Source organism: Rattus rattus, chromosome 3 (genome assembly GCF_011064425.1).
Source record: "Rattus rattus isolate New Zealand chromosome 3, Rrattus_CSIRO_v1, whole genome shotgun sequence".
Taxonomy (NCBI): domain Eukaryota; kingdom Metazoa; phylum Chordata; class Mammalia; order Rodentia; family Muridae; genus Rattus; species Rattus rattus.
The window spans coordinates 69049417-69075622 of NC_046156.1; the positions used below are offsets into that span (position 1 = coordinate 69049417).

Sequence of the window (26206 nt, forward strand, 5' to 3'; positions counted from 1 at the left end):
TGAGGCTGTAAACCCTCAAAGCCTGTCCCCAGGTTCTGCCTCAAAGGTTCCATAACCTCCTCAAACAGTGCCATCAACTGGGGACCAAGTGTTCAAATACATGAGCCTGTGTGGGACATGTCTCATTAGAACCACGAAAACTGTTAGCGTCTGAAAGTGGCACAGTTAACTCAGAAAGAAACTGAAATTACTGTGGTAAGCATAGTGTCTCTCTACCACTGAGCGACAACCTTAGCCTGGTGAAATTAACTTTGCTCTGCCTCCAAGTTCAGTTTAATGCATTCTAAGAAAACCGTATGAGACTGGAAATAATCTGGGTTCAAATTTCAGCAGTGTCATTTCTAACAGTGTAACCTTGATAGCGTTTCCAAAAATTATTTACTTTTATTAGGATATTAATAGTGAGTAAGATGAGTAATGTGCCTGAAAGTCAGAAATGATAGTGATACTTTGTATTTCTGAGATTAAACATTCTTCTAATGACATTTGATACAAGTGTACAACTTTACCTGAAATATGGTTTCTGTGGTCTTAAAAGGTTAGTTTTGTTTTGTTATGCTATTTGTTTGCTTGCTTAGATAGAATGTCACTGTGTAGCCCTGGCTGGCCTGGAACTCCTGAATTCTGGGATTAAATGTACACAGCAGCATGCCTAGCTCTGTGTGTGTGTGTGTGTGTGTTTTCATGAAAGGTTGAAAGTTTTAAATTATTTTATAGTTCCCATATGTTTCTGTGTCCTACTTAAGAATGAAATCTTTTGTCCTTCTGTGGTGTTTTAGTTCAGGACTCTGAGTTGGTGTCAGCTCACTGTCAGTTGTGGGGCTGTCTTTGTAGGCGCCAGCGGCAGCTTCATTCTCTCCCGAGCAGCTTCCTCTTCATTGCTCAGCGTCTGTAAGCCTGGAGAGACACTCATGCTGGTTGGGAACTACTGTTTTAGATAGACTCTGTGGTAGTCTTCAAGCCTGAGGTTTATCTTAGTGTTTTCCACTGCCGGGACAGAATACTTGGGAGTGAATAGTTTATAAAGAAAAGAGGCTTAACTAATTCACAGTTCTAGAGGCAGGGAAGTTCAGGATTATGCTGTCCTGTAACCTGACAGATAACATCACATGGGGAGAGGGTGTTTGTGAGTGCTAACTTGGAGTGCATGTGGAAGGGAGAGAAGACAGAAGAGCTAAATAGTGTATAACAACATGTTCTTGAGAGAATTAGTCTCATGAGAAAGCCGTTCTTGCCTCTCAGAAGCCTCACTTTAACATTACAGCATAAATGGCAGCATAAATTTTACTAGGCACAGACCACATGTACACTAGTTATTTATTTTACTTGGCAAGTACTTTAATTTGGTTTCTGAGCATGTGTAGTATAAAATAGGGTAACTGATGGAAGACTTAAGATTCTGAGCATATAATGAAATCTTTTACCTCTAAGATAAACCTGCATGATAGGGAAACTCAGGTTACTGTCATCACCTGCTGCCAATTACCTAATAAATACCTGTTAGCACAAATACTCATTGTACCAACATTTTAATCAATTTCTTCCAAGTTTTGATATCTACTTTAGCAAATTTACTCTGTGAATATTTATTAAGTAGCTGCTATCGTCACACAAGGCACTGGGCATAGAGCAATGAAAGAATGCCTACTGCAGGAAGATTGATGCCCTCAAAGCCTGTCTGAAGGTGAACCATCTCAGCACTGGGAGCAGACGCAGGGGGATTGCTGCAAGTTCTAGGCTAGCTTATTTACATAGTAAGTTATGGGCTACAGAGTAGTATGATTCTGTCTCAGCAGAAACAACAGAAATACCTAATGGAAGCAGCAGACCTGTATTCAGTGAACACGCACTATATTCAAAGCATGGCAGGAGTAACCTCAGTGGCGGAGTGTGCTCAGCGTCCTCAGAGTGCAAAAGTAAAATAAAAAAATCGAAGTTAGGTTGGAAAAGTCACCACAGCCTGTTCTTTTTCCTTAAAACTTGTTGTTATTGGAGTCTGGCTCGTACAGAGGGGAAACGCTCCAGTGTATAGAAACTCGAAGTGTATAGATAGCTCCAGGAAAGCACCACTGAATAAAGATTCAGAGTTCCCGGGAACTCGGACCATTCCCTCATTGCTAGGCAGTATGCTCCCCCTTTCTGGGAGGGGCGCCACTAATGTAACCTGTCTAGATTGATTGATTGATTGATTGATTATTTATTTATTTATATATTTATTTATTTGTGTCTGGTTAGTTGGTTTGTTGTTTTGAGACAGGGTATGTAGCCTATGTAGCCTAGGCTGTCTTCAAATTTGTGACCCCCTTCCTCAGTCCCCAAATACAAGATGTGCAAGCACGTCTCGTCAGTGGGCTGCTTTTTACTGTCCCTTTGATTATAAGTAGGGTTGTACAGTTGGGACTTTGTGAACTCACTTTCACCAAACATCTGCGGCTCACTTGTATTGTTGTTTGTAGCACAATTTTGGTCTTTAAATGATACTTTTCTGTTTGTAATCTGTTTTTGGTCAGTGAATGTTAGGATGTGTCTAGTCCTTATCCATTATGAATAAAATTGCCTCTCCCACGTCTGTACAGATGTTTGTTGTACACAGTCAACTTCTGAAGGAGCAGAAGTGTACAGGTCACAAGTACACAGACGTTGACAGTTTCACTAGCAGTGAGTGATTGAGAGTTCTAGTTTTCAGCATCTTAGATAGTTCCTCATATTTGACGTATAATTAATTCCATCTTAGCCGTTCTTATAGAGGTTGAGTGATAACCTATTATCCGTTTCTCTGATGATTAATGACATTGAACAGTTGAACCACCGTTTGGGTATTGTCTTTTGTGAAATAACTTTTCTATAGTGCCAGTGTTTTAATTAGGTGTGAACCTTTTTCTGAGTAATTTGTAGAAATTTATATTCATTCATATGGGCATTAGGGAGAATCTTTAAACATAACTGTGGATGTTTTAGTTGCTTTTCTGTTGCTGCACTAAGATACCAAGAGCAGGGCAACCCACAGAAGGTTTATTGGGCTTCAGAGTGGAAAGGAATGTGACAGCAGGCAGACAGACATGGTGCTGGACAGCAGCTGAGCAGAAGGATCTAACTGGGAGTGCTGCAGAATATTTGGAAATCGCAGAGCCCACCCCCAGTGACACTTATTCAGAAGGCCACACTCCTAATCCTTCCCAAACAGTTAAATAAATGAACCAGTGGAGGTAAACAGCTATTTTAAAAACAGTATAGAAATTCCTTTAAAAACTGAAACAGATAGTTGAAGTAGAAAAGAGAGACAGTTTCATCTCAGGGAGTACAATAAATAAAACAAAAGTTGTTATTTCTAGTTATTTCACAGTGTTATTTCTAGTAGACAAGATATAGAAACAACCCAGGTGTTTGTTAGGTTGACTAGGTACAGAAAACAAATACACATACACATATTTCTGTACACACACACACACACACGAATACCATCTGTCATTAAAACCATGAGTGAGCCATGAGTGAGCATGGTGGTAAGCATTCTGAGGACAGATGCTTGAGACTTTAGTCCTAGTCCAGTCTAGGCTGCACCGTGATACTTGGTCTCAGCACCAAGGGAGAGATGGTGAGGGAGGATATGACTATGAGAATGAGTGAAGAGTCTTATCTTCTGTTATAGCATGGGCTAACCTGGAAGGTATCTGTCTATGCCAAGTAAGGTAAGTCAGATACAGAAAGGGAAGTATGTATGATCTCATTTTTGTAGTGAAAGTTTCTTCAAACTTTCGTCAAAAACCTCAAAATCATAGAAAAAGAACGGGAGTGTGGATCCTACCTTCTCCCATAAAGAAGCTCACACCATAATGCTTGCTGCTGTCCACTCTTTAGTGTGTCGTGAATCTCTTACATATTTGATATGCTTTATTTAAAATTAACCTTAGTTTGCTGCCTTTCCTCAAGAGTGGAAATAATATTTCCAGGCATCTTTTGACAGTTTCCAGTGTATTTATACTCAAGATCTATTAGGCATATGCTAACCTAAATGTTAGTTGCCTTCTTGTTTCATTTTTCAAGTTAATCAACAGGAAATTGTGTTTAACCTCAAATCTTTTAATAAAAGTGAAATTTTAGAAAGAAAGGGTGAAATGCATCAACTGGTGTTAGACTATAGATATTTATAGAACAGCAAAACAGTCTCCTGGGGCTGGATTCCTGAGCAGATTTCAGAGATACATACATACTTCTTCCTTCATGGGTGTTCATTTAAAATCTTGTAGTGCCTTTTTTCTTGCCTTTGCATGATAGTCACTGTCTTTGTCAGGGTGTCTATTGCTGCAATGAAACACCATGACCAAGAAGCAAGTTGTGGAGGAAAGAAAGGGTTTATTCAGCTTACACTTCCACATTGCTGTTCCATCACCAAAGGAAGTCAGGACTGGAACTCATACAGGGCAGGAACCTGGAGGCAGGAGCTGAGGCAGAGGCCGTGGAGGGTGCTGCTTACTGGATTGCTTCCCTGGCTCACTCATCCTGCCTGCCTTATAACCCAGGACCCAGGGATGGCACCACCCACAGTGGGCTGGGTCCTCCCCCATTGATCACTAATTGAGAAAATACCTTAAAACTGGATCTCATGGAGACATTTCCTCAACTGAGGGTCCTTTCTCTGTGATAACTCTAACTTGTGTCAGGTTGACATACAAAACCAGCCATACAGTCTCTAAAATTAGTCTCACAGGAACTCAGAAATTACTGAGTTGCAGTGATTCGGTTGGCCAGCTGGTGGCACTGTGGCACAAGCAATGAGACAAAAAAACCTGTTCCAGTTTGTATTTTGGTTTCTCAGTTCAGACTATTTTGTTCTGAGAGGCCATCCTCCACATTCGTGTTTCTGTAGAGGTTATAACGAGCGCGCCCATCCTAGAACTGTACCAGCACTGCCGTCCTTGCTCCTGTACACACACCTCTAGAGAAGAGTGAGACAGTGAGCTTACTACCTCCGGCCTCCTCTACCCCTCAGCAAAGATATTGTTATTTTCTAAGTACAACAATTTTTGTTCTTTAAAGTTAAAACTTCACAGATGTCAGGTTACTCTGCAGTTTCGAGCTGTATATTGTTTACAATGGCTGCCTTAACAATTGCTAAAGAGCAGCTTGGTGAAGTGGTATAAACCCGCTCATCCTCTGCTTAGGGGCCAGAGGCCAGAGGCTCGGGGTCATTCTCTGCTACACAGTAAGTCCACGACCAGACTGGACGACATGAGACTGACCCAAAACAGCGGAAATGGAATACGATGGCTGCTGTTACCTTGTTTCTTAAATAGTAACTAGATATTGCAAGTTGTTGCTTGAGATAAGGAGAAACAAACAAATACACATGGTTGAAGCTCCTTGTCAGTTCAGCTGTACTTATCAGGTTAGGGAATTACTTCATTAGGTACAGTGGATATGGACTTTTCCTGTGGAATGTCCAAAACAGAAGTGCATAGTTTAGGTGTTTCCCAGCTCTGAACGCTTTAGAAAGTGCGTGCATATAGCACACTATCAAAACTTCCTATTAAAGTTAGGGAGTTATAATCCACAGTCATTAGGACTTAAATTACAGAGCACTGGTTGAGCAGGAACTCGTTAGAGACCTTTGTGTCTCACCACTTTGTTTTACGACAGGCAGGGGAGCCTGGGTGCTCAGGCAGAGTTGCTAGCACTGCGGAGCTGTTCCTGAAGCCTTTGTGACTTGGCTGTGATTTCAGTCAGGGGCAAGAATTTTCATTCATTTCCATATTTCCAATCCTGGCAAAAAGGCTTGGCGTGTAATAAAGGCTTGTATTTCATAAATGTTTTATGAATGAACATTTAGTTTTGTTAGAGGTGGCCTAGAAATAAGACTTCTAGACCTGGGGTAGGGGAGAGGTAGTCCATTTTTAGATTGACTTCGTTTTGCATCCTTACCTGTGCTGCTTGGGCTGTTGTTTGCTTTTGTGTATAAACAGTCTTTGGGTTTTTTGGGTTTTTGTTTCTTTAAATAAATGTTTGGGGAAATGATAGACTTCGTCAAATAAAGCTTGCTGATATGTGGTAGGAGGAAGTAGTACCTGAGGAATTGCTGACCACACTGAGAGCTAAAAGATAAACTAGACAGATGAAGAAGGATGAGGAATACTTCCCTCAAAGTACCTGCAGAGGGTCTAAAGGCGGATAAAGACCATGTTATCTACAGCTCACCTGCCAAAGTGTGTGTGTGTGTGTGTGTGTGTGTGTGTGTGTGTGTGTGTGTGTGTGTGTGTGTGAGGGGGGGGGCAGACAGTTATGAATTTTAGTGTTGGAGGTGGAGGCCTAAAGTGTATGTGACACTAGAGAGATAAGTAGACCCTGAAAAATCTTAGAGCAATATTTATTAAGGAACTAGCTTATGTAAAAGGCAGTGCAGCCACATAAACAGTGTGAAAATGGGTTAAATATGGGTTACCAGATTCCCATTTTAGACCGTTGTACCTGAGCTCAACATGGTGGTACACACCTTAAATCCTAATACTGGGGAGGCAAAGGCAGAAGGGTTGTGAGATAGAAGGGAGCCTGGGCTTCTTAGCCACTTCTGTAGCCAGACCCTGCAGAAAAAAGGCAGGGGGTGGAGGGGAGGAGGAAAGAAAGTTGTTTCTCACTACAGTGTAAAGATTCCGTTGCAGGGCTGACAGGACAAGAGACAAGGAAAACAAGAATAGTCACCAAGAGAAGAGAGGTAAGACCTAGACTCTGCTAGAGAAAGTAGAACCATTGATGACACCAGACTATTAATATAGACAGGTGGAAAGCAGCACGGGGTAAGCACAGGAGCCGGGCTGCTGCAGAGTGTAGATCCCTGGAGGATCCTTGCAGACCATGCTGGTTGAGATCTCTTCCCTTCTAGCCAGAGCAAGGAGGGACAGTGAATTCTTCTGCAGTTCTTCTCATGTGTTTCGGTGTCCTGCACATCCTAAGTGTCTGTCTTAAAACATTTATTGAATGCTTTGTGAAACAGCACATTGTTATTCAAAAGAAGATTGTTATGCCAAGTTCTAAATTGAATTTAGGTTTTAAATTTCATTTTGGGATTGAAGAGATGGCTCAGCAGTTAAGAGCTCTTGTAGCTCTGGAGCAAGGACTTGAGCCTGGATCCCAGCACCCATGTCAGCAGCCCACAGACACACAGACACACACACACACACACACACACACACACACACACACACACACACACACACACACCCCTAAAATTTTGCATTCTTTTTTTTTAACTAGTATCAAATTATGCAAAACAAAGAGAAGTTCCCAGGGTTTGAATGAGCACTCTTTCATGACTTTGTAAAATCTAATACTCTGATTTTGTATCATTTAAAAAGTACTAAAATGCATAAGACACTTATTTAAAGTTTTTAAGGCAATATATTTGCTTTAGGCTAATTGAAAATTATTTTTAAATGTATTAAATACTTCAATATTGACCTATAGCTTCAGTTGAAACTTAAGCCATTTTAAGTTTGAATTAAATATCAGTAACTTAAAAATGTGAAGTGGGGATTTGGTATTGAGTTGTAAACAAATTATTTCTGGAGCTTACCTTGTAAAATATAGGACTAAATATAGTAACTTATATTCAATGAGTTATTAAGGTATGTAGTACCTTATAAGTGAACACCAAAAACCTGAAAACTGACATTATACAAAGAAGGCACATTTCAAAATTTTGTACACACTGAGGGTATATTATATTACTTAGGAAATATAACACCCTCCAAATAGACAGGTTGACACACTCAGACTCCTGAGTATTATCTAATGAGTTGTCCATCTCAGACCTGAATTATTTTGTACCATCGAGCTGCTGGTCTCTTTTCAGAATTTTATACCACTTCATTCAGATGTTGCACTTTTTTCACATAGTGGCAAGAGCTCTGCTTCCTGAAACATTGCTGCTTTCTGAGTCAAGGAACCCTGGCCACCATGAGGTACTCACACTGTTGACTGGAGGCCATCCATTTTATTACCAATGGCATCTGTGTCACTTAAAAATGTCCACAGTCTGAGATCTCTACCATTTCTGTTTAGTCCTTCCCTACTTCACCTCACATGCAGCACCCACTGTGCTACTTGAAGACTCTCCAGAGCGCTCTCTTTAAGAGAATGGTCAGGTGGCTAGTGATCTCTTTAAGAGAATGGTCAGGTGGCTAGTGATCTCTTTAAGAGAATGGTCAGGTGGCTAGTGATCTCTCAGGTAAGCTCAGCTGCCCCAGGTCCTGTGTGCGATCGGTATCCTGCTGTATTAGCTCTTCTCTCTGAGATGACGTGCCCCACCAAAGCAAGCCGGCGTTTATGCTGGCTCACAGTCCATCAGCACAGAGAAGTCATGGCAGCAGCTCTCTAAGCAGCTCAGCTTGCTCCCCTCTTCATACAGAGCTAAGTAGGCCCATGAAGTGACGCCACAGGATTACCTCAGGATTACCCTGGAAGACATGGCCTGGGGCTTATTTCTATGCTAACTCTGAATCCTATCAAGATGATAGTGCAGATTAAGGGTCAGTGACATTTGAATGTACTTAGACTTTCAAGTCCTCTTATTTTCCCTCAGGAGAGCTTCTCTTCACTTAGGTACATGTCTAAACATTGCCATGTCTTATGTGCGATGACATCCTTGGGAAGATATAGGGAACCTGGAAATGAAGAGCATAAAGCAGGATGACGATCAAATTAAATGAGGCTAAGTTAAAACAGCAGAAACTTAAATAAAACATATTACAGGGTAAAGTAAACTATAAAGAAAGGATTTCTCAAACATGTACGGAGGGTATAGCTCAGTGGCAGAAGATTTTTGTCTCACGTATACAGGTCTTGACTCCTGTCCCAACACTAGTGGTGAGGGGCACTTGCATCCCTTTGTTTTCAGTAAGTAGTCACTGTGGAGGGCATTCAGAGCCCCTCACCCCTCGCCCCTCCGGAGGTGACTTTAACTGGAAATCTGGTGCTGTAAGAAACCAGTGGAGACCAAAGACCCATATTTTTCTTTTGCTACACAAGAGGCATGATTTTTGTATTTGTTTGGTTTGGACTTGATGTACATACAGCAGGGGCTTGTGTGCCTTATACTCGTCTAGAGCAATATTCTTAGGAGTCTAGAGGTCTCTGGCTTGGGAGTATCTTCAAAGATCATCAGTAAGGACAAGACCACTTCATCTTTCCATCTCTTTTCAGAAGAGTGTTTATTGTCTCTGTCACTATTGAATTAAGTTACTATTGAATTAAGTTACTACTAATAAAATTCACAGTCTGTCTGCTGGCCTCTTCCTCTCTTTTTGTTTGTTCTGTATACATTTCTTATTTTTAGTATTAAACATACTCCTACCCTTTACAGGCTGCCTTTCCTGTATTTTTGTATTCATAGGCAGTTTCTGTTACATATATTAGCATTTTATATTCTTTTATTTTTACTTTTTAAATTTAGTTTACTTTTATTTGTTATTACTTTATATAATATTACCTTTGTTATTATCTTTATTTTTGAGGTGGGTTCCTGCCATCAGACTGGGCTCACTGTACCCTATTTTTGACTTCCCAGTAGCTGTGCTTAGCAGGCATCTGCCACTGCACCCATTTAGTGTGTAACATTTTAAAACTTGAAGCTCTCAGACTTAAAGCTCTTTGTAGATGTTCTTTAGAACAGTGAATATTAGAAGTTAATTATATGGTTGTTTTAAAATGCAGGCATGCCCTAATATAATTAAGATGCATTGTTAAATGTATTACTTAACGATGGGTCAAGGATGAGTGCTTGTAATTCCATGTTTGGAGATGATAAGCAGATACACTAATGACTTCGGTGTCTTCTTCTGTCTACCATTCATAAGGTAGAGATCACTCAATCTAAATTATGTGAAACATGTAATCTTCTGTTGATCCAACTTTAAACATTCAACAGAGTTCTTTTTATAAGTTAATATGGGAGGGTATTGTCCTTCACTCTCTTTGTGTGCTATCTGTGAAGTAAGAATTATTAACCCTCAGTTATCTCCCTTTTATAATAAAGAAACTCAGCAAGTTAGAGAAGCTGCCTGGAACCACGTGGTCATAAGTGACTAAACCAGGTTCCCAGCTGAGGTTTGTCTGACCTGACTCCAGTGCACATGTCACAGCGTTATGACAAACTGATCAATGCTATGGGTTTTTTAAGTAATGAATCCACTTGGTATCAGAACTAATTCTTTCCTGATAACCAAAGTGCTAAGCAGTCTTGTTTCCTTTCTGAAACTCACCTCTCAGTCTAGAAAGCATATTGTAATTCAGAGATGACGTCAACCTTACCACAATGTAAATATTTTTCCCACTGAAGTTGATGAATGCTTTCATTTCAGTCACTATTAGTAACAAATCACTTGACACACCTTGCTCTAATAGCAGTGAAGACGCCAGTCTGGTGAAATGCCAGGGTTGAGGACTGTAGAAGAAGCTGTTCTCAGACATGCTTCCTCCATTTGATGTATTTTTGTGATAAATCTCCAGTAGCTAATCTAGCTAGAAAGTTATGAGATTTAAGGTTGAATAGGTAGAATAAAGTTTTTCAGAACTAAGCAAAGATGCCTTAAAAATAAAGCATACAGTCACTTATTACAGTAAAGTAAACGTTTAGGTTTACATCTAGTCTACAAATGCTATGAAAGCCAGTAGGAAGTCAGTTGATACATAGGAATAGTTAGGTCTGGGAGAAATCTTAAAAATGAGTTATTTCAGTTATTAAAAATGGGTTAGCAGAGTATAAAAGAAGGGACAATCATAAGCAGTATTAAAGACCAAGGATATCCCTGGGTGGAAATGGCTTTAATTGCCATGTGTTGAATTAAGTCGTGTATGCTAAGCCAGATTCAGTGATGTGGGTATAGTTCCAGCACGCAAGAGGCTGAAGTAGAAATGCTGCAGAGTTAAAGCCAACATGAGGTAGACTAGCAAAGTCCTGCCTCTAAAAGAAAACTACATTTTAAACCTTGTATTTCTTTAAATACTTAGGATTACACTAAGGACATTATGGTATAGCCATTCTGTAGGATTTAGACCTGGGTACTCAATAGAGTCCTAAGGATCCCTCCAGAGGGGATCCCAAAGTAGAGAAAGGCACACATTTATGCTTAGTTGCCAGAGAAGATTCCTCCATAGAAGCGATCCTCAGGAAATGGTTACAGCTCTCACAATGGATTTGTAGCAAACACTTGGCCCTCTGTGTATACGGCCAAGCTCCACATTGATAGTAGTGGAAAGATGCAGAAACGTGAGTTGAGCAAGAAAGCATAATGGACACTGAAGGTAGGAGGGTTTCCAGGCAAGCGTTCAAAATGCTGTCTTCAAATCATGTTGTTGCTACAGATGTCACTTAACGTATTTCTCCTCTGGTAGCAGAGTTGACAGAGTTACTGAGACTCTGTTGTGTGTTTACCACTGACTTGTGCATATCAGATGTTCCACTTTGCTCTCATACAAAGCATGCAGCAGGTTTTCATCACAAGTTTTAATTTTAATTGTTCCTGAATTTCATGGGGGGAGAGGGTGGTGTCTATGTCTCTACCTTTAGGCTGGCCTTAGTTGAGATAGAATGGTATGCAGTTTATGATTGGTCTTGCCTTTAGCTTCAGATTCTTTTAAGCTGTTCTTATATAAGTCCCAAATTTATATTCTTAAAGTAGTTCTTTCACAAAACCAAGCACATCTCCTGTTTAGAACCTACTTTTTCATTCAGTTAGGACTGAACTTCCTGTTTGATCTGGCCTTCTTCTCTTTCCTGCTCCTCCATCTCTCAGTGAGACGTTAGCTGCATCGGCCCTTTGTTGGTTGCTGGCCTCCCTGCTTTGACAGTAATGTGATGGTAGCGGCCTAGTCTCCCGCCTCCTCTTCTGCAAGGGTCTTAGCCAAGGTACATCCTGCTTTACCCTCTTTCCCATCTCCCCAAACTTGTGTGTCCTGACATCTTAAACTGTGACCAGTGTAGAGGCATACACATGTGGCATACACTGTATCTCCTAAGTAGCATTCTTGCTGTATTCGATCACCACAGAATGCCACGGCAGTTTTAGGAGATAATGTGTAGAAAGAGAAAAAAAAAGCATAAAATGTAGTAAAAGGCACAACTCTGAAATTTTATATGCTATGAAATCTTTTACCAAGTTTTTTTCCTTTTATTCAAATGTTACCAAGGATTTGAAGCATTCATTACCATCTGGACTTGGACTCTCAGAAACTCAAATTACATCTCATGGCTTTGACAGTACCAAAGAGGGGGTTACTGAAGCAGGATCATCCCAAGGTAAGGACCCACATGTTATAAAGATGGCTGAAATAGAGGATGGGAAGTTCACTAAGCGCCTCTTCTGTTAAAAAAGACAAGAGTTGAACTCTTTATTTCTCTGATTAAAGGTGCCCATAAACATACTCTTTCTCTTCATTTTAATAATTTAAGCATTATCTTGCTGATCTTCATAGAAATAAATTGGAATGAATAACTTTATTGTCACCCTCCCTCCCAGGATGCAGCTGAAGCCGCGCACTAGGCACTACCACTCACGCTGCCCCTTCAGCTCGCTACCCGTGCAACACTTTTTAATAATGCTTTCCAAGTATTGTGAATGAAGCTGGGAAATTATTTTAGGAGGTAAACTACTTTTAGGTAGTAACCACAAAATTGTAACTATTGATTTGTATAAATACAGATTACATATTTCAAAAGAAGTAAGAAAATGCAGCTTTTATTTTCCTATGCTTGCCATATAGGAGAACTTCAAGGTCACCTTGACATTTGGTCTCGGCTGATGCTCACACTATGGCTTATTACAGGCAGTCAGGAAGGCGATGTCTTCCTAGGGTCTTATGCACAGAGACTGCTCAAGCCTTTCACTGTGAGTCCTGGCTTCACACCTAAAGTGTGGCTACTGGGGGAAGATCACTGGACTTTTAGTGTCCAGGGCTTTTATAAGGACTACACACACAGGCATCCTGTGAGCACTGTCAGGATTCTAGACGTAACAGAAGTCTGTAGACACTCCACCTAAGCCACACTGTCTGTGTGGACAGTTTAGGTCTTGGGATCCCAGCCTTCTGGAGGGAACTTTTCAAAGTTATCTTCTGAGGATCTGGACAAAGGCCGGTCTTGTAAATAGCCTTTTGTAAGGACAGGCAATAAGACCTGCTGTAACTCTTTGCTGCACGAAAACTAGGAAGTATGTATATATGTATATGTATATATCTGTATAGTTCATGCAGAAGAAAAATTGCTTCTTGTTAGTGACCTTGCTTATAACCTTTTTCAATGGGTTTTTAATGTAGTACTTTCATTCTTGGGTATTTTATACATGTATACAATATATTTTGACTTTCTCCCCTTATTCCTTATCTTAACTTGTCCCGGATCTTCTTCAACCTCTCCCAACTTCCCCTTTAAAGAAACAAACAAACTAAAACACTTAGTGCAGAATGTGCCTTCCATATACACACATGGATGTGGGACCAACCACTAGTGTGTGGTCAGCCTACCAAGGCCCGTGATTCTGAAGAATCTGGACTATTCCCTAACACCCGTCAACCGTTCACAGCTTCTCAGCAGGGGTAAGAGCTTAGGAGTCCCTCCCCTTCATACTGGAATGTTGACTGATTAGGTCTGGCATAGGCAACAACTGTCAGAGATCACAGTACAGTGACCCTGTCAAGTCCAGGAGATACTACTTTACCCTGGTTCCTACCCCACTCTTTCTGTGGTGTTCCCTGGGAATCGTTTTTGTAAATGAGTGGAGGAAAACCACCAAACATTTGGATGTAGAGCTGTGATTAAGGAGCCATAGTTAATGTTCAGTGTGAACTTGGTTAATTTTCTTAATGTCTTGTGCTTTGATGGAGTAGATCTTGCTTTGCCAATACTTAAATTGGTCAATATTTCTGCTATATTATTGGCCAGCTCTTTAGTCAAGGGCACTTTAGATTTTGAAGCACATTATTTCTAATTCCAGTATTATGTTCTGAACTGTAGGTTGGGGAAATGAATGAGTGATACTGTTTTTCCTTCCTTTTTAAGAGTAAAGCTAGAAAGGAAGCAAATTTGTTGGTATCTTTTTTGTTTGCTTGGTTTTGTTTTTTTGAGACAGGGTTTCTCTGTGTAGCCCTGGCTGTCCTGTTACTCTGGAGACCAAGCTGTCCTGTCAGTCATTCTGTATACTAGGCTGGCCTCAACCTCACAGAGATATGAGTTCTGCCTCTGCCTCTGCCTCTGCCTCTGCCTCCTGAGATATGTTAGTATCTTAACAGTATATATCTGTAAAGCTCTTGAAAACGAAAATCAATGCATGCTGTTAAAAATTAGAGTTTTAGGCCTATAAAATGCCTTAGCAGATAAAGTCACTTGTCACATTGTGGAAAGAGAGATCTGAATCCCACAAACTGTCCTCTGATCTCCATGTGTACACCATGACTGCCTACCCCCCACAATAAGAAATGAAGTCTTAAGGTTGGGAAGTTGGTTTGGTTGGTAAAGTCCTCAGCGTATAAGATGAGTTTGGTCCCCTAGGACCCATGTTAAAATACCAGGCATGCCCCAGAGCTAGGAGGTAGAGACATCCAGCCTTGTTAGTTCAGTGATTCCCAGGCCCGTGAGAAGCCCTATCTCAAAACACAAAGCAGACAGTATCTAAGAAGGAGCAGCACCAGAGGCGGCCTTCCCAGAGACAGGCAAGCGCAGTGTCCTCTTCGCTCTCAAGTGTACAGCATTCTCATGCAGGCTTCTTGCCTTCGTAAGGGTTGACTAAATGCCTAGAATTATGATTGCTTAACATATTGGCTTACTTTATATAATTCGACACAATTTTTTGATTAGTTACTACTTACTAATTTTATTTTATTTATTAATTTTCGTGATGTTGGGAGTTGAACTCAGGACCTTGTACATTTCAGACAAATGTTCTAGCACTAAAACTAGCTACATCCCAGCCCACTTTCAAAGTTTAACGTTACCAGCTAAAAATCAAATGTGCTATTTAGATATCTTAATTATTTTTAATGAAATTCTTCATCTGACATTTGATTTAATCTTTTCCCCTGAAAGTTGCAGATTATAGAGTAATTGGACTAAAATGACCATTACAATCTGTAGTAAACATTAAAATGTCAGTTAGTTTTATTTGCTTGTAAACACTTTCTTTTTTATTATTATTTATTGTATGTGTATGAGTATGAGTACACTGTCACTGACTTCAGCCACACCGGAAGAGGGCATCGGATCCCATTACAGATGGTTGTGAGCCACCATGTGGTTGCTAGGATTTGAACTCAGGACCTCTGGAAGAGCAGTCAGTGCTCTTAACCCCTGAGCCCTCTCTCCAGCCCCTTGTAAATTCTTTCTAATACTCAAGTTAGAGTGACAATGTGTTTTGTACTAATGGAAGTAACTTATCTCTTTGGACTGCATTTATAAAGCTCGTTTCAACCTAACATGATTATTGATCCGTGTATCCATAAGAGAACTCTGTGTGCTCACACTGGCTCGGTACTTATTGGAAAGGTACAGTTGACTTAAGGGCACGTGTTTTAGGATGTACAGATAATTGGAATGACCAAGGAAAGAATGACAGATCGAAAACTTGGGAAGTAAATCTGAAATGTTAGCTCTGAACAATTACTGTAAGATGATTAATGCTATACTTCTCTATTTGTTCTTAAAGTTAAAAACAAACAAACAAACAAACAAAAAAAACCCTTATACCTAAATTTAGCCTTAAAATGAACAACAGATTGAAATCTGGTCTACAACAGAATGTGGCAGAGTCACTAACAGAGTCAGTCAAAAGTGAGTCTCAGCTCCTGGCAGGGAGGCGCTTGTCCCCAAGGCGTCGTTGTGTTATAGTTTTAATGAGAGCTCTAGTTCTTGCACCTGCCTAGGTTTCTGCTGAGAGGAAATTGGCCAATTCCCCCACACATAAGTCAGTTAGAAAGATCCTGAAGTTGTTTTTCCCTGTTTTTCTCTTTCGAGGGGTAGGGCCGTGCAGTATGGTCCTGGTTGGCATAGACTCACAATCCTACCTCTCTTGGTAGGATTTCCTCTCCTCAGTCCTAGGAATACGAGGTGTGTACCACTATGCCCAGCTTTAAGATTTTGGATTCCTAAGAGGTTTTTGTGGGCATTAGTGAGCACTTTTGATAGCTTAATTTAAATGGGAGGGCTGATTTAAACTACACCAGTCTACAGGCTTGCAGTTCTGAATATAGGAAAAAATGGAAGGTGACACCCGAAATCCCACCCGCTTTAGCACCACATCTCATCTGCCATTTTAGTCTGGAGGCTGTGTCTCTGGCGACATGTATGATGCACACATCAGGTTGTGTGGTGGCGTCATTTCTCACAGAGGCTAATGAACTATGACAGCCAGAGCACAGGGCTCTGTTGTCGAGGTCTCAGACGTGGGACTGCCCTCGTGTCCTCTCATGTTCACTGCTTCCTTATGGGAGCCCCGGGCCTGGGGAATGGAAGTGTGGTCTTTGTGTGGAGTGGCCTTACCCTGGGTAGCCTACTGCAGCCTCTCAGCTAAAGAAGGACCCTTAGATACCCTTTTGAATGTAACTTGATAATGGAGATAGATCCGGTGCAGGTTCCGTACTTTCCCATGTGGGCCTGTTTCCCCTCCCGAGCCTCATTTCTCATGGGCTTTATTGTAAGTGTTCAGACCATTTTATGTCTACCAGCAAGTCTAGTTTTAAGTTTTGTAGTTCAGAAACTTAAAGAGATCGCTATCTCTACTTTAAAAAATAGTGGCAATCAATCTAGGTCTATCATATGCTTGAGTTCAATGTAAGCAGGTTTTCATACTTTTACAGCTAAAGCCTGTCTTTATCAGAACTCTGTGTGTGTGTGTATAGGGTATGTACACTTGTAATTATATGTAAAGTGGATATTGATTCTTTCCTGTCATGAATGAATTTTACATAATTTTTTTCCAGGAAACCTGGGAAGATTACTATTAAAATGATAGTATGTCATAGGCATTAAAATGTCCCAGCCAGAGCTCAAGAGATGACTCACTGAGTGAGGACACTTGCTTTGTAAACATGAGGATTTGAACTTGAGTCTCTAGCACCCATGAGAAAGCCAGGCGTAGCTTCCTGTTCCTGTGACTCTAGTGCTGGGTAGATGAGGAAGGAGGACAGTGACATCCTCTGGCTATCTTGTATACATGTGTACAGATATACCACGTAGACACTTATAATAAGTAGAGAAAAATCAAATATTCTCAGCTAAGTATTGAAAGAATTTCCCATGTTTTTAATGATTACTCTCTTTAACTTGATTTAGTACTGGGCCTTATCAGCAGGGATCGGTAGCATTCATTTGTTTTGTGCGCACATGCATGTGGATGTGTTTGCTCCAGTGTGAATGTGCATAGCAGTTAGGGGACAGTTTGCGAGAGTTAGCTACTTGTACCTGGGTTCCAGGGTCAACCTTCAGAGTGTCAGCCTAGGAGCAAGTGTCAGCCTAGGAGCAATGCCTCTGCCTTCTGAGAACTTATTACTGTTCAGAAGACTGCAGAGACTTAGAGCCATAAGTAAGTCATCAGTGTGTTCCTAACACTATGTGATAGACAGTACCAGAATTTTATACCTAGAATTAGAATTATAACGTGGTTGTGATTTACTTGAAATTTGTTTTCTTCCCCCTTGTTCTTAAACTTGACTTTGAAAATTTCCCAAGTAGCCTTCAAAGGCAGCAGGTGCCTTTTGCAGTGGATCTTGAGAGAGTGGCAAATATTTCTTAAAGTTCCATGAATGAGTCTTATGATCATGAAACATGACAGCCCTGGTTCCGAAACTTCCCAGTACCCAGAGTTCATCCCGGGTGCAGCTCCTGGTTCAGTGTGCTTGAGCGTCTGCATTTCAACAGAATGCTGTGGAGTCCCTGCAGTCGCAGAGTAAACAGCAGTAGTCTGTACTTATCATACTTGGGTTATCATTGGGAAACTTTGGCAACAGTTTCTATAAAAACTGTAATTCTTATAAAGAATATCATTCACATTTTTATCAGAAGTATTAAAAAAATGCTTCAGTATTTTTTTCTACTCTTAAGCCTTTTCTTCATATAAAGTCTGGGAAATTATGAGGTATATACCTAAACTATAAGGACTTTCATATGATTTGGTTTTGAAAATCACATACTCCAGGGAAACTCATTTGGATATGGTCTTACCAATTCTTTTATGTAGTGAGGTGCTTTGTTTGGTTTTGATAGGCTAATGAAACATTTATATAGAGCTCAGGCTCATAGCATCTTCGATTAGTCCTTACTTGCAAGGAGGCAAGCATTTTCATCGTAGTGGTACTTGCAGTGTTTGACCATGTTAAAGGAGCTGTCAGTAGATCTGTGCAAACTGTCCAGCATGTGGAGGAGGAAGTGGATTTATTTTCACAGTTCAATGTCTGCCTTTCCAGGTTCCTCAGCACCACCTTTGCCATGTGTTCTGTCACCCAGCAGGGTGGCAGCTAGTCAGCTGACCCAGCACGCAGGTGATCTGACTGTTCCTGCAGGTATCCACTGTGTCTCCTCCCGCTGAAGCCAGCCTACCTCACTTTCATGACTGCTCGCTCTGTGTTTGTAGGCATGTGCTCTTCTGGCTGCTGCCACTGCTTTCTCCAGTAATACATAAGAAAAGTCACTTTTCTAGCCATCGTCTGCCTTTTCAACGCAATTAGGTTGTGCTCAAATCTGAAATTTAATTATTTTAATGGTTAAAAGCATAGTAAGATATAATTTGTTTTAATCCATTCTTTCTTTTCACTGGTTGGTATAGATCTACCTATTTGATTCTATTTCTCAATTAGCAATAATCTCGCCTCGGATAAACCTCATTGGCTACGATACTGCCACTGCGCAAAGCTTTGATTCTATTTCTCAGCTTCGCAGCTCTGCCCTCTTGCCAGACAAAAAGAGAGCTTTGACAATTGTATTATTGAGAATGGGTCAAGTGAAAAAGTCATGTATGTATTCCTGTCAGTCTCAGATACATACAGATAGATTGTAGATTGCAACAAAATACTGAGAAATGAGCTGGATTTAGTAGTACATGCCTGTAGCCTCAGCATTGACAAGGTTGAGGCTAAGGAGTTCAAGGCTGACTTGGGTCACTTAAGGAGACACTCTTAAAACCAAAACATGAAATAAAAAGAAGCGGAAAAAACAAACTACACATTTTTTTTTTGTATGACATTAACACTATTTTTATGAGACTTTTATAAATTAGATGTTTTTGTGGTGTTTTTTGTTTTGGTTTGTTTTTGTTTTGGTTGGTTGGGCTTTGGCATTGCTCTGATCCTTAAGTGTGTGATGGCCAGTTTGGCTGTTGAAATAAGTGGGAGAAGAAAATGTATACTCAACCTGAGTTTTGGGTTTGTTCCCAGGCACACATGTATGCATGTACGTGTGCAGTCTGTAGGTCGACCTTGGTTGTCTTTCACCACTAGTCTCTGACTCTGAGGCCAGTGTCTATCACAAGCCTGGAGGTTATCGAGTCAGCCAGTGACTGACCAGTGAGCCCCGGGGACCACCGTCTGTGCTGAGGTCACTGCCTGCACTACCTCCCTCAGCTCTCCCCAGCAGAAACGGGTGCTAGAGAGTTTGAACTTGAGTCCTGTTGCTTGTTCAGCAAGCACTTAACAGAATAAGCAATCTCCCCAGACCAGATGTTTGTCGTTTGGTTTGTTTTTGTTTTTACGTAAATTTGCTGCAGAATTTCTTAGAGTAAGACAAACTATGTTTACTTAGTAGACAGAAATATCTGTGACTATGAAATTGTCCTACATGTTTACAGGAGGCTCTAGTCCTTTACACAGTGGGAACCTTTGCATTTTTTTATTTAAGTAGTTCAGTTTGAATAGCACCAGGCTTCAAGTTTCCTCATGCCCTTTGTTTATCTGGATTGTGCTTTTGTTTTTTATTATGATCATGCAGGTGGCCAAAGAACACACACAAAAGGTGGACCAGTTATTTTAGCAGATGAAATTAAAAATCCTGCAATGGAGAAGTTAGAACTTGTTAGAAAATGGAGTCTCAACACATACAAGGTTTGTAATTTTTAAATTATTTCTATAACTTTTCATTTATATGTAATTCATATTCATTATATATTATCCATATATTGTTCCATTATTTTATATACTTTAAATTTAGTACAAAAGAATTTGAAATGAACTGACTAAAACACTGGCAGATTGTATATTCTGTTCATTCATTCATTTATTTTAAGAAACAAAAACCCAGCCTGCATGTAGTGACACATGCTATAATCTCAGCACTTAGAAGGCCAAAGCAGGAAGACTGTTGTAAGTCCTAGGCCATTCAGGACTATGAAGACAGAGAAACAGACACCAGGCCACTCAGGACTGTGGAGACACACACACACACACACACACACACACACACACACACACACACACACGTTCTTGGAATGTCTTTAACCATAGAACTGCTAAGGTTGTACTCCCTCCCTCTTCTTTTTTGGTAATTCGGCCAGTCTGGGGTGCCCTTCCAGGGATCAAGGGATCCTCTGACTTCAGCCTCCTGAGTTACCTAGACTATAGGCCAATGCCCCTGAACCTGATCTTTTCTTGTATTTTATAACAGCTGACGGTTAAGAGAGCACACTAGTTCTCCACAGCTGGCAGCTCTGTGATCCTGCAGTCATTGAGAACTGTACAGGCAGCACCAGATTAGTCCAGCATGGCTCTTGGCGTTGCCTTGGAGTCATTGGTGGTTATTTTCCTAAAGATCTCAGTAAAACCAGTCATTTTTAGATAAACAGCACATGTCATGCTGTCCAAGCCACAGATCTACGTGAACTTTGAATCTTACTAGGGCTCAGACACTAGAAGTCCTTGGACATGTAAGATGAGAAACCGCAGCAGCACAGGCCGCAGCGTAAGCTACAGTGCTTGTGTTTTGAGTTGGCAAGTCAAAATTGTTTACGTTTTTACACACACCAGTTTTCTCTAAAGTGTCTTCTCAAGAGTAAAGCAGAATGAAATTATTGTTTTAAAATATGACATGAAACCCTCTATAAAAATAGAGGCTTTCTTACAGTGTGAGAGACTGAATTTGTATATGTTAGACCAGCACTGTATAATATGTTTTCTTCATTTTTTAAATGTATTTTAAAATTTTTTTGTGTATGAGTGTTTTGCCTGCATGTGCATATATGCACCATGTTTGTGCTAGGTGCCTGTTAACGAGAGGACATCAGATCTTGAATTGGAGCTATAGATGGATATGAGCTACCACGTGGATGCTGAGAACTGAACCTGGGTCCTCTGCAAGAGCAACAAGTGTTCATAGCTACAGAGGCATCTTTCTAGCCCCCAAAGTTTTCTTAATAAGATAAGAATGCTTTGAAATGTGCTACATGAGTCTTTCCAAAAGTCATTTAGTTCATGCCACCACATGACCTGAGAGATGCTGGTGGTAGTGTGTAAAAGCAATGCCCACTTACACCGTTCTTCTCGTGCAGGAGCATCCTTGCACGCCCTTGCCCTCTGTTCTCCATGGTAGGGGTATGATCCGCGCCTCTGTTCTCTCATAATGCAACTGTTGTTCTTTGGACCCTCTCCTTCCTTTTGTTGAACCTAGAATCTAATCAGTCACTAAACCCCGTGGATTCTCCCTTGGTTTTCTCTTACTTTCTCTGGTCCCTATCTTTATTACTCTCTCACTATTGTTACAGCTTACCAACCAATTATCTTAGACTGGTGTGGTCATTGCTACATTAAATTCCTCAGCAGATCCCATTATCTGTGGCAGCCATATGACCTTACCCACTTTCCCTGTTATTACCTCACTGCTTTTTTCTGCAGATCCTGGCCATAGTGTCTGTCTGCTCTTGCTCCTGTCGCTGTGTGAGGGTGCGGTGCCAGCTGTTTGGAATTCCCCTTCCTCTCGCTTGTGTAATTTTCATGCCACACTGAGCTTCGTTCTTTAAAAACAAACAAGCAAAAAAAATGTTTCCCCCAAAATTCTATTACAGACTAGGAAAAGAAACAAAAGCAGACTAATAAAAAAATGAAGAGAACAGGGTACCCTGTTCAACTATTTCTTCAGATAAGAGGAAGTAAGGAAATTGATCTGAAAGGATGGGTTCAAGACCTAAACTGAAGTTCCTTCTGGTGTGTTTGTTCTGTCCCTCTGTCCTTCCTGCCTCCTTGAGGCAGGGTCTTGCTGTATTGCCCTTCTTGAAATATTTTTCTCTTTTGATTTGTTCTCTCTCTCTTCCTCTCTCCTTCTTCTCACTTCTCTCCCTGTCCTGTCCCCTCCCCAAAGAATAAATTGTCTCAGTTTCAGGCATTGAGAGCCAGCAGCTTTTCTGAATATGAAATACTGTTTTAAAGTCATACTTTAAATTCCGAAGCAGTTTCCATTAACATTCTTGCTACCTTTAAGCCTGTGTCTTTCAGTTTTCCGTCCTTGTTTTCCTGCCAGTGTTGCCCCACCTTTTCATTGGCTGACCCACATCCTCTGTTGCTTGCCCTCTGAGGCCTCCTTCTGTATTTTGTCTTAATAACCTTTCTGTGAAGTTGTTCTTTTCCTTGTACCTAAATGTCTATTTTTGTCATCACAGCTAAGCTGTTTGTGCTGTTTAAATAATCAGAGTACACAGTCTATAGTGTCAATTCTTGAGCCAGGAGGATAGTGCCCAGTGCGTTCCCTGTGCTGCGCCATTTCACCCACCGCCATAGTTAGGAGATCTTGCTAGGTCAGTGATTTTGTTTAAAACCGTCCAGCTCTGCAAGTTAGCACATTAGCTTCATTTGGAAGCTATTATATTCTAAATGATTACTAGGGAGGTGCAGGAGGGGTGACAAGCTCTTGGTAGGTAGCATGGGACTTGATAGATCAGCAGGTCTCAAATTCAGAAGTCTGCCTGCCTCACAGTGCTAGAATCACACTCTGACTGGTTCCTTTATGTGGGAAACTTTGGTCAGTTTATTGTAAGTAGTCTCCATTTTCAAGGACTTTGAGGGATAGAGAAATTAGATTCTCTTTGTAAACCTGCTATGTAATGAATTATAGTCTTCAGTTTTGTATTTTAGTTTCAGAATGTCTCAAGGATCATGCCAGAAACTTCCTGAGGCTCTAAATACTGAGGAAATGAGTAACAACTAATATACCTTCTTTACCATACTTCAAGCACACACACTCTAGTATTCTCATTTTTTATTATTTAGATTTTCCTTAAGAATGTACAGTTAAACTTTATTTTGATTTTCATCTCCTAGAACAGTTTTATTTATTTATTTAGAGTGACTGTGTGTGTCTGTCTGTCTGTCTGTCTGTCTGTGTCTGTGTGTGTGTGTGTCTGTGTGTGTGTGTGCGTGTGTGCACTCATGCCATAGCACACGCCTGTCGGGGTAGAGGATAACTTGCTGGAGTTGGTTCTCTCGTTTCACCATTGAGGGTCGTTGGGATCTACCTCAGATCGTTAGGCCTGACTGGAAGCACCTCTGCTGGCTGCTGGTCCTTCCCTCGTCCTTTGCCATGCCTCTGGGAACTTGGCCCGATGAGAGCCTAAGAAGAACAGGACAAACATATAGACACATGCAGAGAGCTAGGGTAGGTGGGTCTGAGGCTCTGGGGTCCTTGACAGGGCTGTGTACACATTCACTCGGGTCCTCATTCCCCATATCCAGGAACTTTAGAAGATGTAATAAACAACGTAGTTAAAAGTTATACCATAGTTAAAAGTTTGTTGTTGTTGTTACTGTTGTCTTGAGTATTTTGTTTGATCATTTGTATTGTTTTTTTGTTTTGTTTTGTTTTGTTTTTTAAGATAGGGTCACACGTATTCTACATTGGCCTTGAACTCCTGATCCATCAGCTTTCCAGTGTGCAGCCACATCTGGGTTTTTATTACCTTCGTAGAATATTTTTATTTTAATGATGAAGAATACATTGATACCTTACACAATTATTCCTTAAACAATAAAATATTTTTATTTTCATAAAAATTATTACTAGCAAGTTTACTTTCTTATTCTCTGAAATTAGGTACATTTAAAAAAAAAAGTATATGTTTCTGGGACAAAATAGAATAACCGCTAACTACTGTGCCGACCTTGGGGAATATCTAATCTCTCTTCCTCTTGTGGTCTTACTGTTTCTTTTCATTCTCCCTCCTACACAAGCACAGATCACTTAGGTGAAAGTAGAAAGTGACCAGTAGGAGAGTTACATCTTGGCGGTCTTTGTTTTCTCTCTGTTTAGGCCTTCATGCTGTTCGGCAAAACTGTCTGATATCCCTGTTGCTTTAAATACTTTATCCAAATGCAGTGGATTTGAAATATGATTATGTGGATAGTTCATTTGGCAGTATATAAACTAGCTAGATGTATGTCACAATTTCTTAGCTTAGTGATAGTTACTACTTAGACAGGCCTGTAAATGCATTTCCTTAGTCCTGGGAATAGGGATAGTAGTTCAGCTTGCTAACTCGCTCACTCTAGGTATAAAACTAATTGTGTAGTGCACAGTCTAATATTTTGCTTTGCTGTAATTTTTTATTGTTCTTTTTTCTTCTTAAATAAAGTGCATCTTTCTGCTTTTAGTGTACTCGGCAAATTATATCTGAGAAACTAGGCCGTGGCTCAAGAACCGTGGACCTTGAACTTGAAGCTCAGATTGACATATTAAGAGATAATAAGAAAAAATATGAAAACATTCTGAAACTGGCTCAGACCTTGTCGACGCAGCTTTTCCAGATGGTACATACCCAAAAGCAACTTGGAGATGCATTTGCTGACCTGAGTTTGAAGTCTCTAGAACTCCACGTAAGCTTATTGAGAACACCTCTTAGGGATTGTGGGTGTGAGGGTCCTAATAGAAGTATTCTGAGAGGTAATTTTTTTCCATTTATGATTTGCTAAACTCTTAGTAAAATTGGTAATGTTGTGTTTGTTTGGGTGCTGGACATTGAACCCAGTCACCATTGGTGTTATTCCACTGGCCTATATCCTCAAACCCCAAAGTAATGGGATTTTGAGGCATTTTTTAAAAAAGGTTTTAATAAGATTTATTTTATATGAGTACACTGTAGCTGTCTTCAGACACACCAGAAGAGGGCATCGCTGTGAGCTGCCCTGTGGTTGCTGGGAATCGAGTTCAGAACCTCTGGAAGAGCAGTCAGGGTGCTTTTAAATGCCTGGGGACATTCTTCTCAAGATACTACATTATACAATCTTTTGGTCTTTTTCTTTGGTTGTTGTTGGGGTTTTTGGGTTTTGTTTGTTTGTTTGAGACAGAGTTTCCCTGTGTAGCCCTGATTGTCCTGGAACTCGCCTTGTAGAGCCGGCGCCTCTGCTTGCCTCTTATCGCCTGCCTCTGCCTCCTGAGCGCTGGTTGTACGGCACATGACACTCCCACCCAGCTTACATCATATACAATCTTTAAGGAGATCCAGATGACCCTGAATGTAGTGATCCATTTCTACCCAGAATAGATGTCAGCTAGAGGGTCTAGGAGAAAGTTCTGGTGAGAGAAGGGAAAGATCATAACTATTTATGATTCTTTGATGGGATATAGAGTAAGTAGGCACTTACGGTGCAAACCTCTGCAAGTCTTGAAATAAGCTGAACAAATAGTCACTTGCTTGAGTGGATTTGGGGTATGTACTTACTAAAGTTATGAAGTAAATTAGATTTAGGGCTGGGCTACAGCTCAGATAGTGTATATAGTCCGCATTTCTAAGACAGACATATAGAATAAAGGTCTTTTTTTTTCTCCTAGCATTTATTTATTTAAATGTGGAGCAGAACATTTTTCTTGTTTTCAGACAGTCTCTAGCTGAGGCTGGGCCTTAACTCCCTACACAACTCAGGATGACTTTGAACTTCTGATCCTCCTGCCTCTGCTTTCTGAATGCTGGGATTTGTATGTGTGCTCAGTTGTTATGTACTGAACTCAGAGGCTGCGAGATCAAACCCAAGGTGGACGAATGCGAGGCAGTCACTCTACCAGCCGAGCTGCTTCCCAAGCTCAGTGGGAACTTCCTTGAGAACTTCTTTTACTATCTCACAACTCTTGATGTCTGGCTGTTTGTCTCACCTGCAACAAAAGATAACCCTTCACCCCATAGATGTCTAACCTGAGAAAGTAGATTATTTAAAGCAGAAAATCATTTGGTCCTAGAAACTTAGATAAGAAATTTGGTACAGGCATTGA

At 40.6% G+C, this 26206-nt stretch overlaps 1 protein-coding gene and 1 pseudogene across 4 annotated transcripts in view; one reads left to right on the forward strand and one right to left on the reverse strand.

The window, feature by feature from the left end:
• Nucleotides 1-26206, forward strand: part of Arfip1 (ADP ribosylation factor interacting protein 1) — an 83150-nt gene that overhangs the window by 32285 nt on the left and 24659 nt on the right. For 3 of the 4 annotated variants that reach the window (XM_032898164.1, XM_032898160.1, XM_032898161.1), the window contains 4 exons: nucleotides 12178-12286; nucleotides 18439-18534; nucleotides 19955-20067; nucleotides 24595-24816. In XM_032898164.1, the coding sequence (XP_032754055.1) occupies nucleotides 12178-12286; nucleotides 18439-18534; nucleotides 19955-20067; nucleotides 24595-24816 (540 nt within the window). The remainder of the gene's footprint in view (nucleotides 1-12177; nucleotides 12287-18438; nucleotides 18535-19954; nucleotides 20068-24594; nucleotides 24817-26206) is intronic. The other variant, XM_032898163.1, reaches the window with a different exon arrangement.
• On the reverse strand, nucleotides 18754-18885 carry LOC116897660 (annotated as a pseudogene).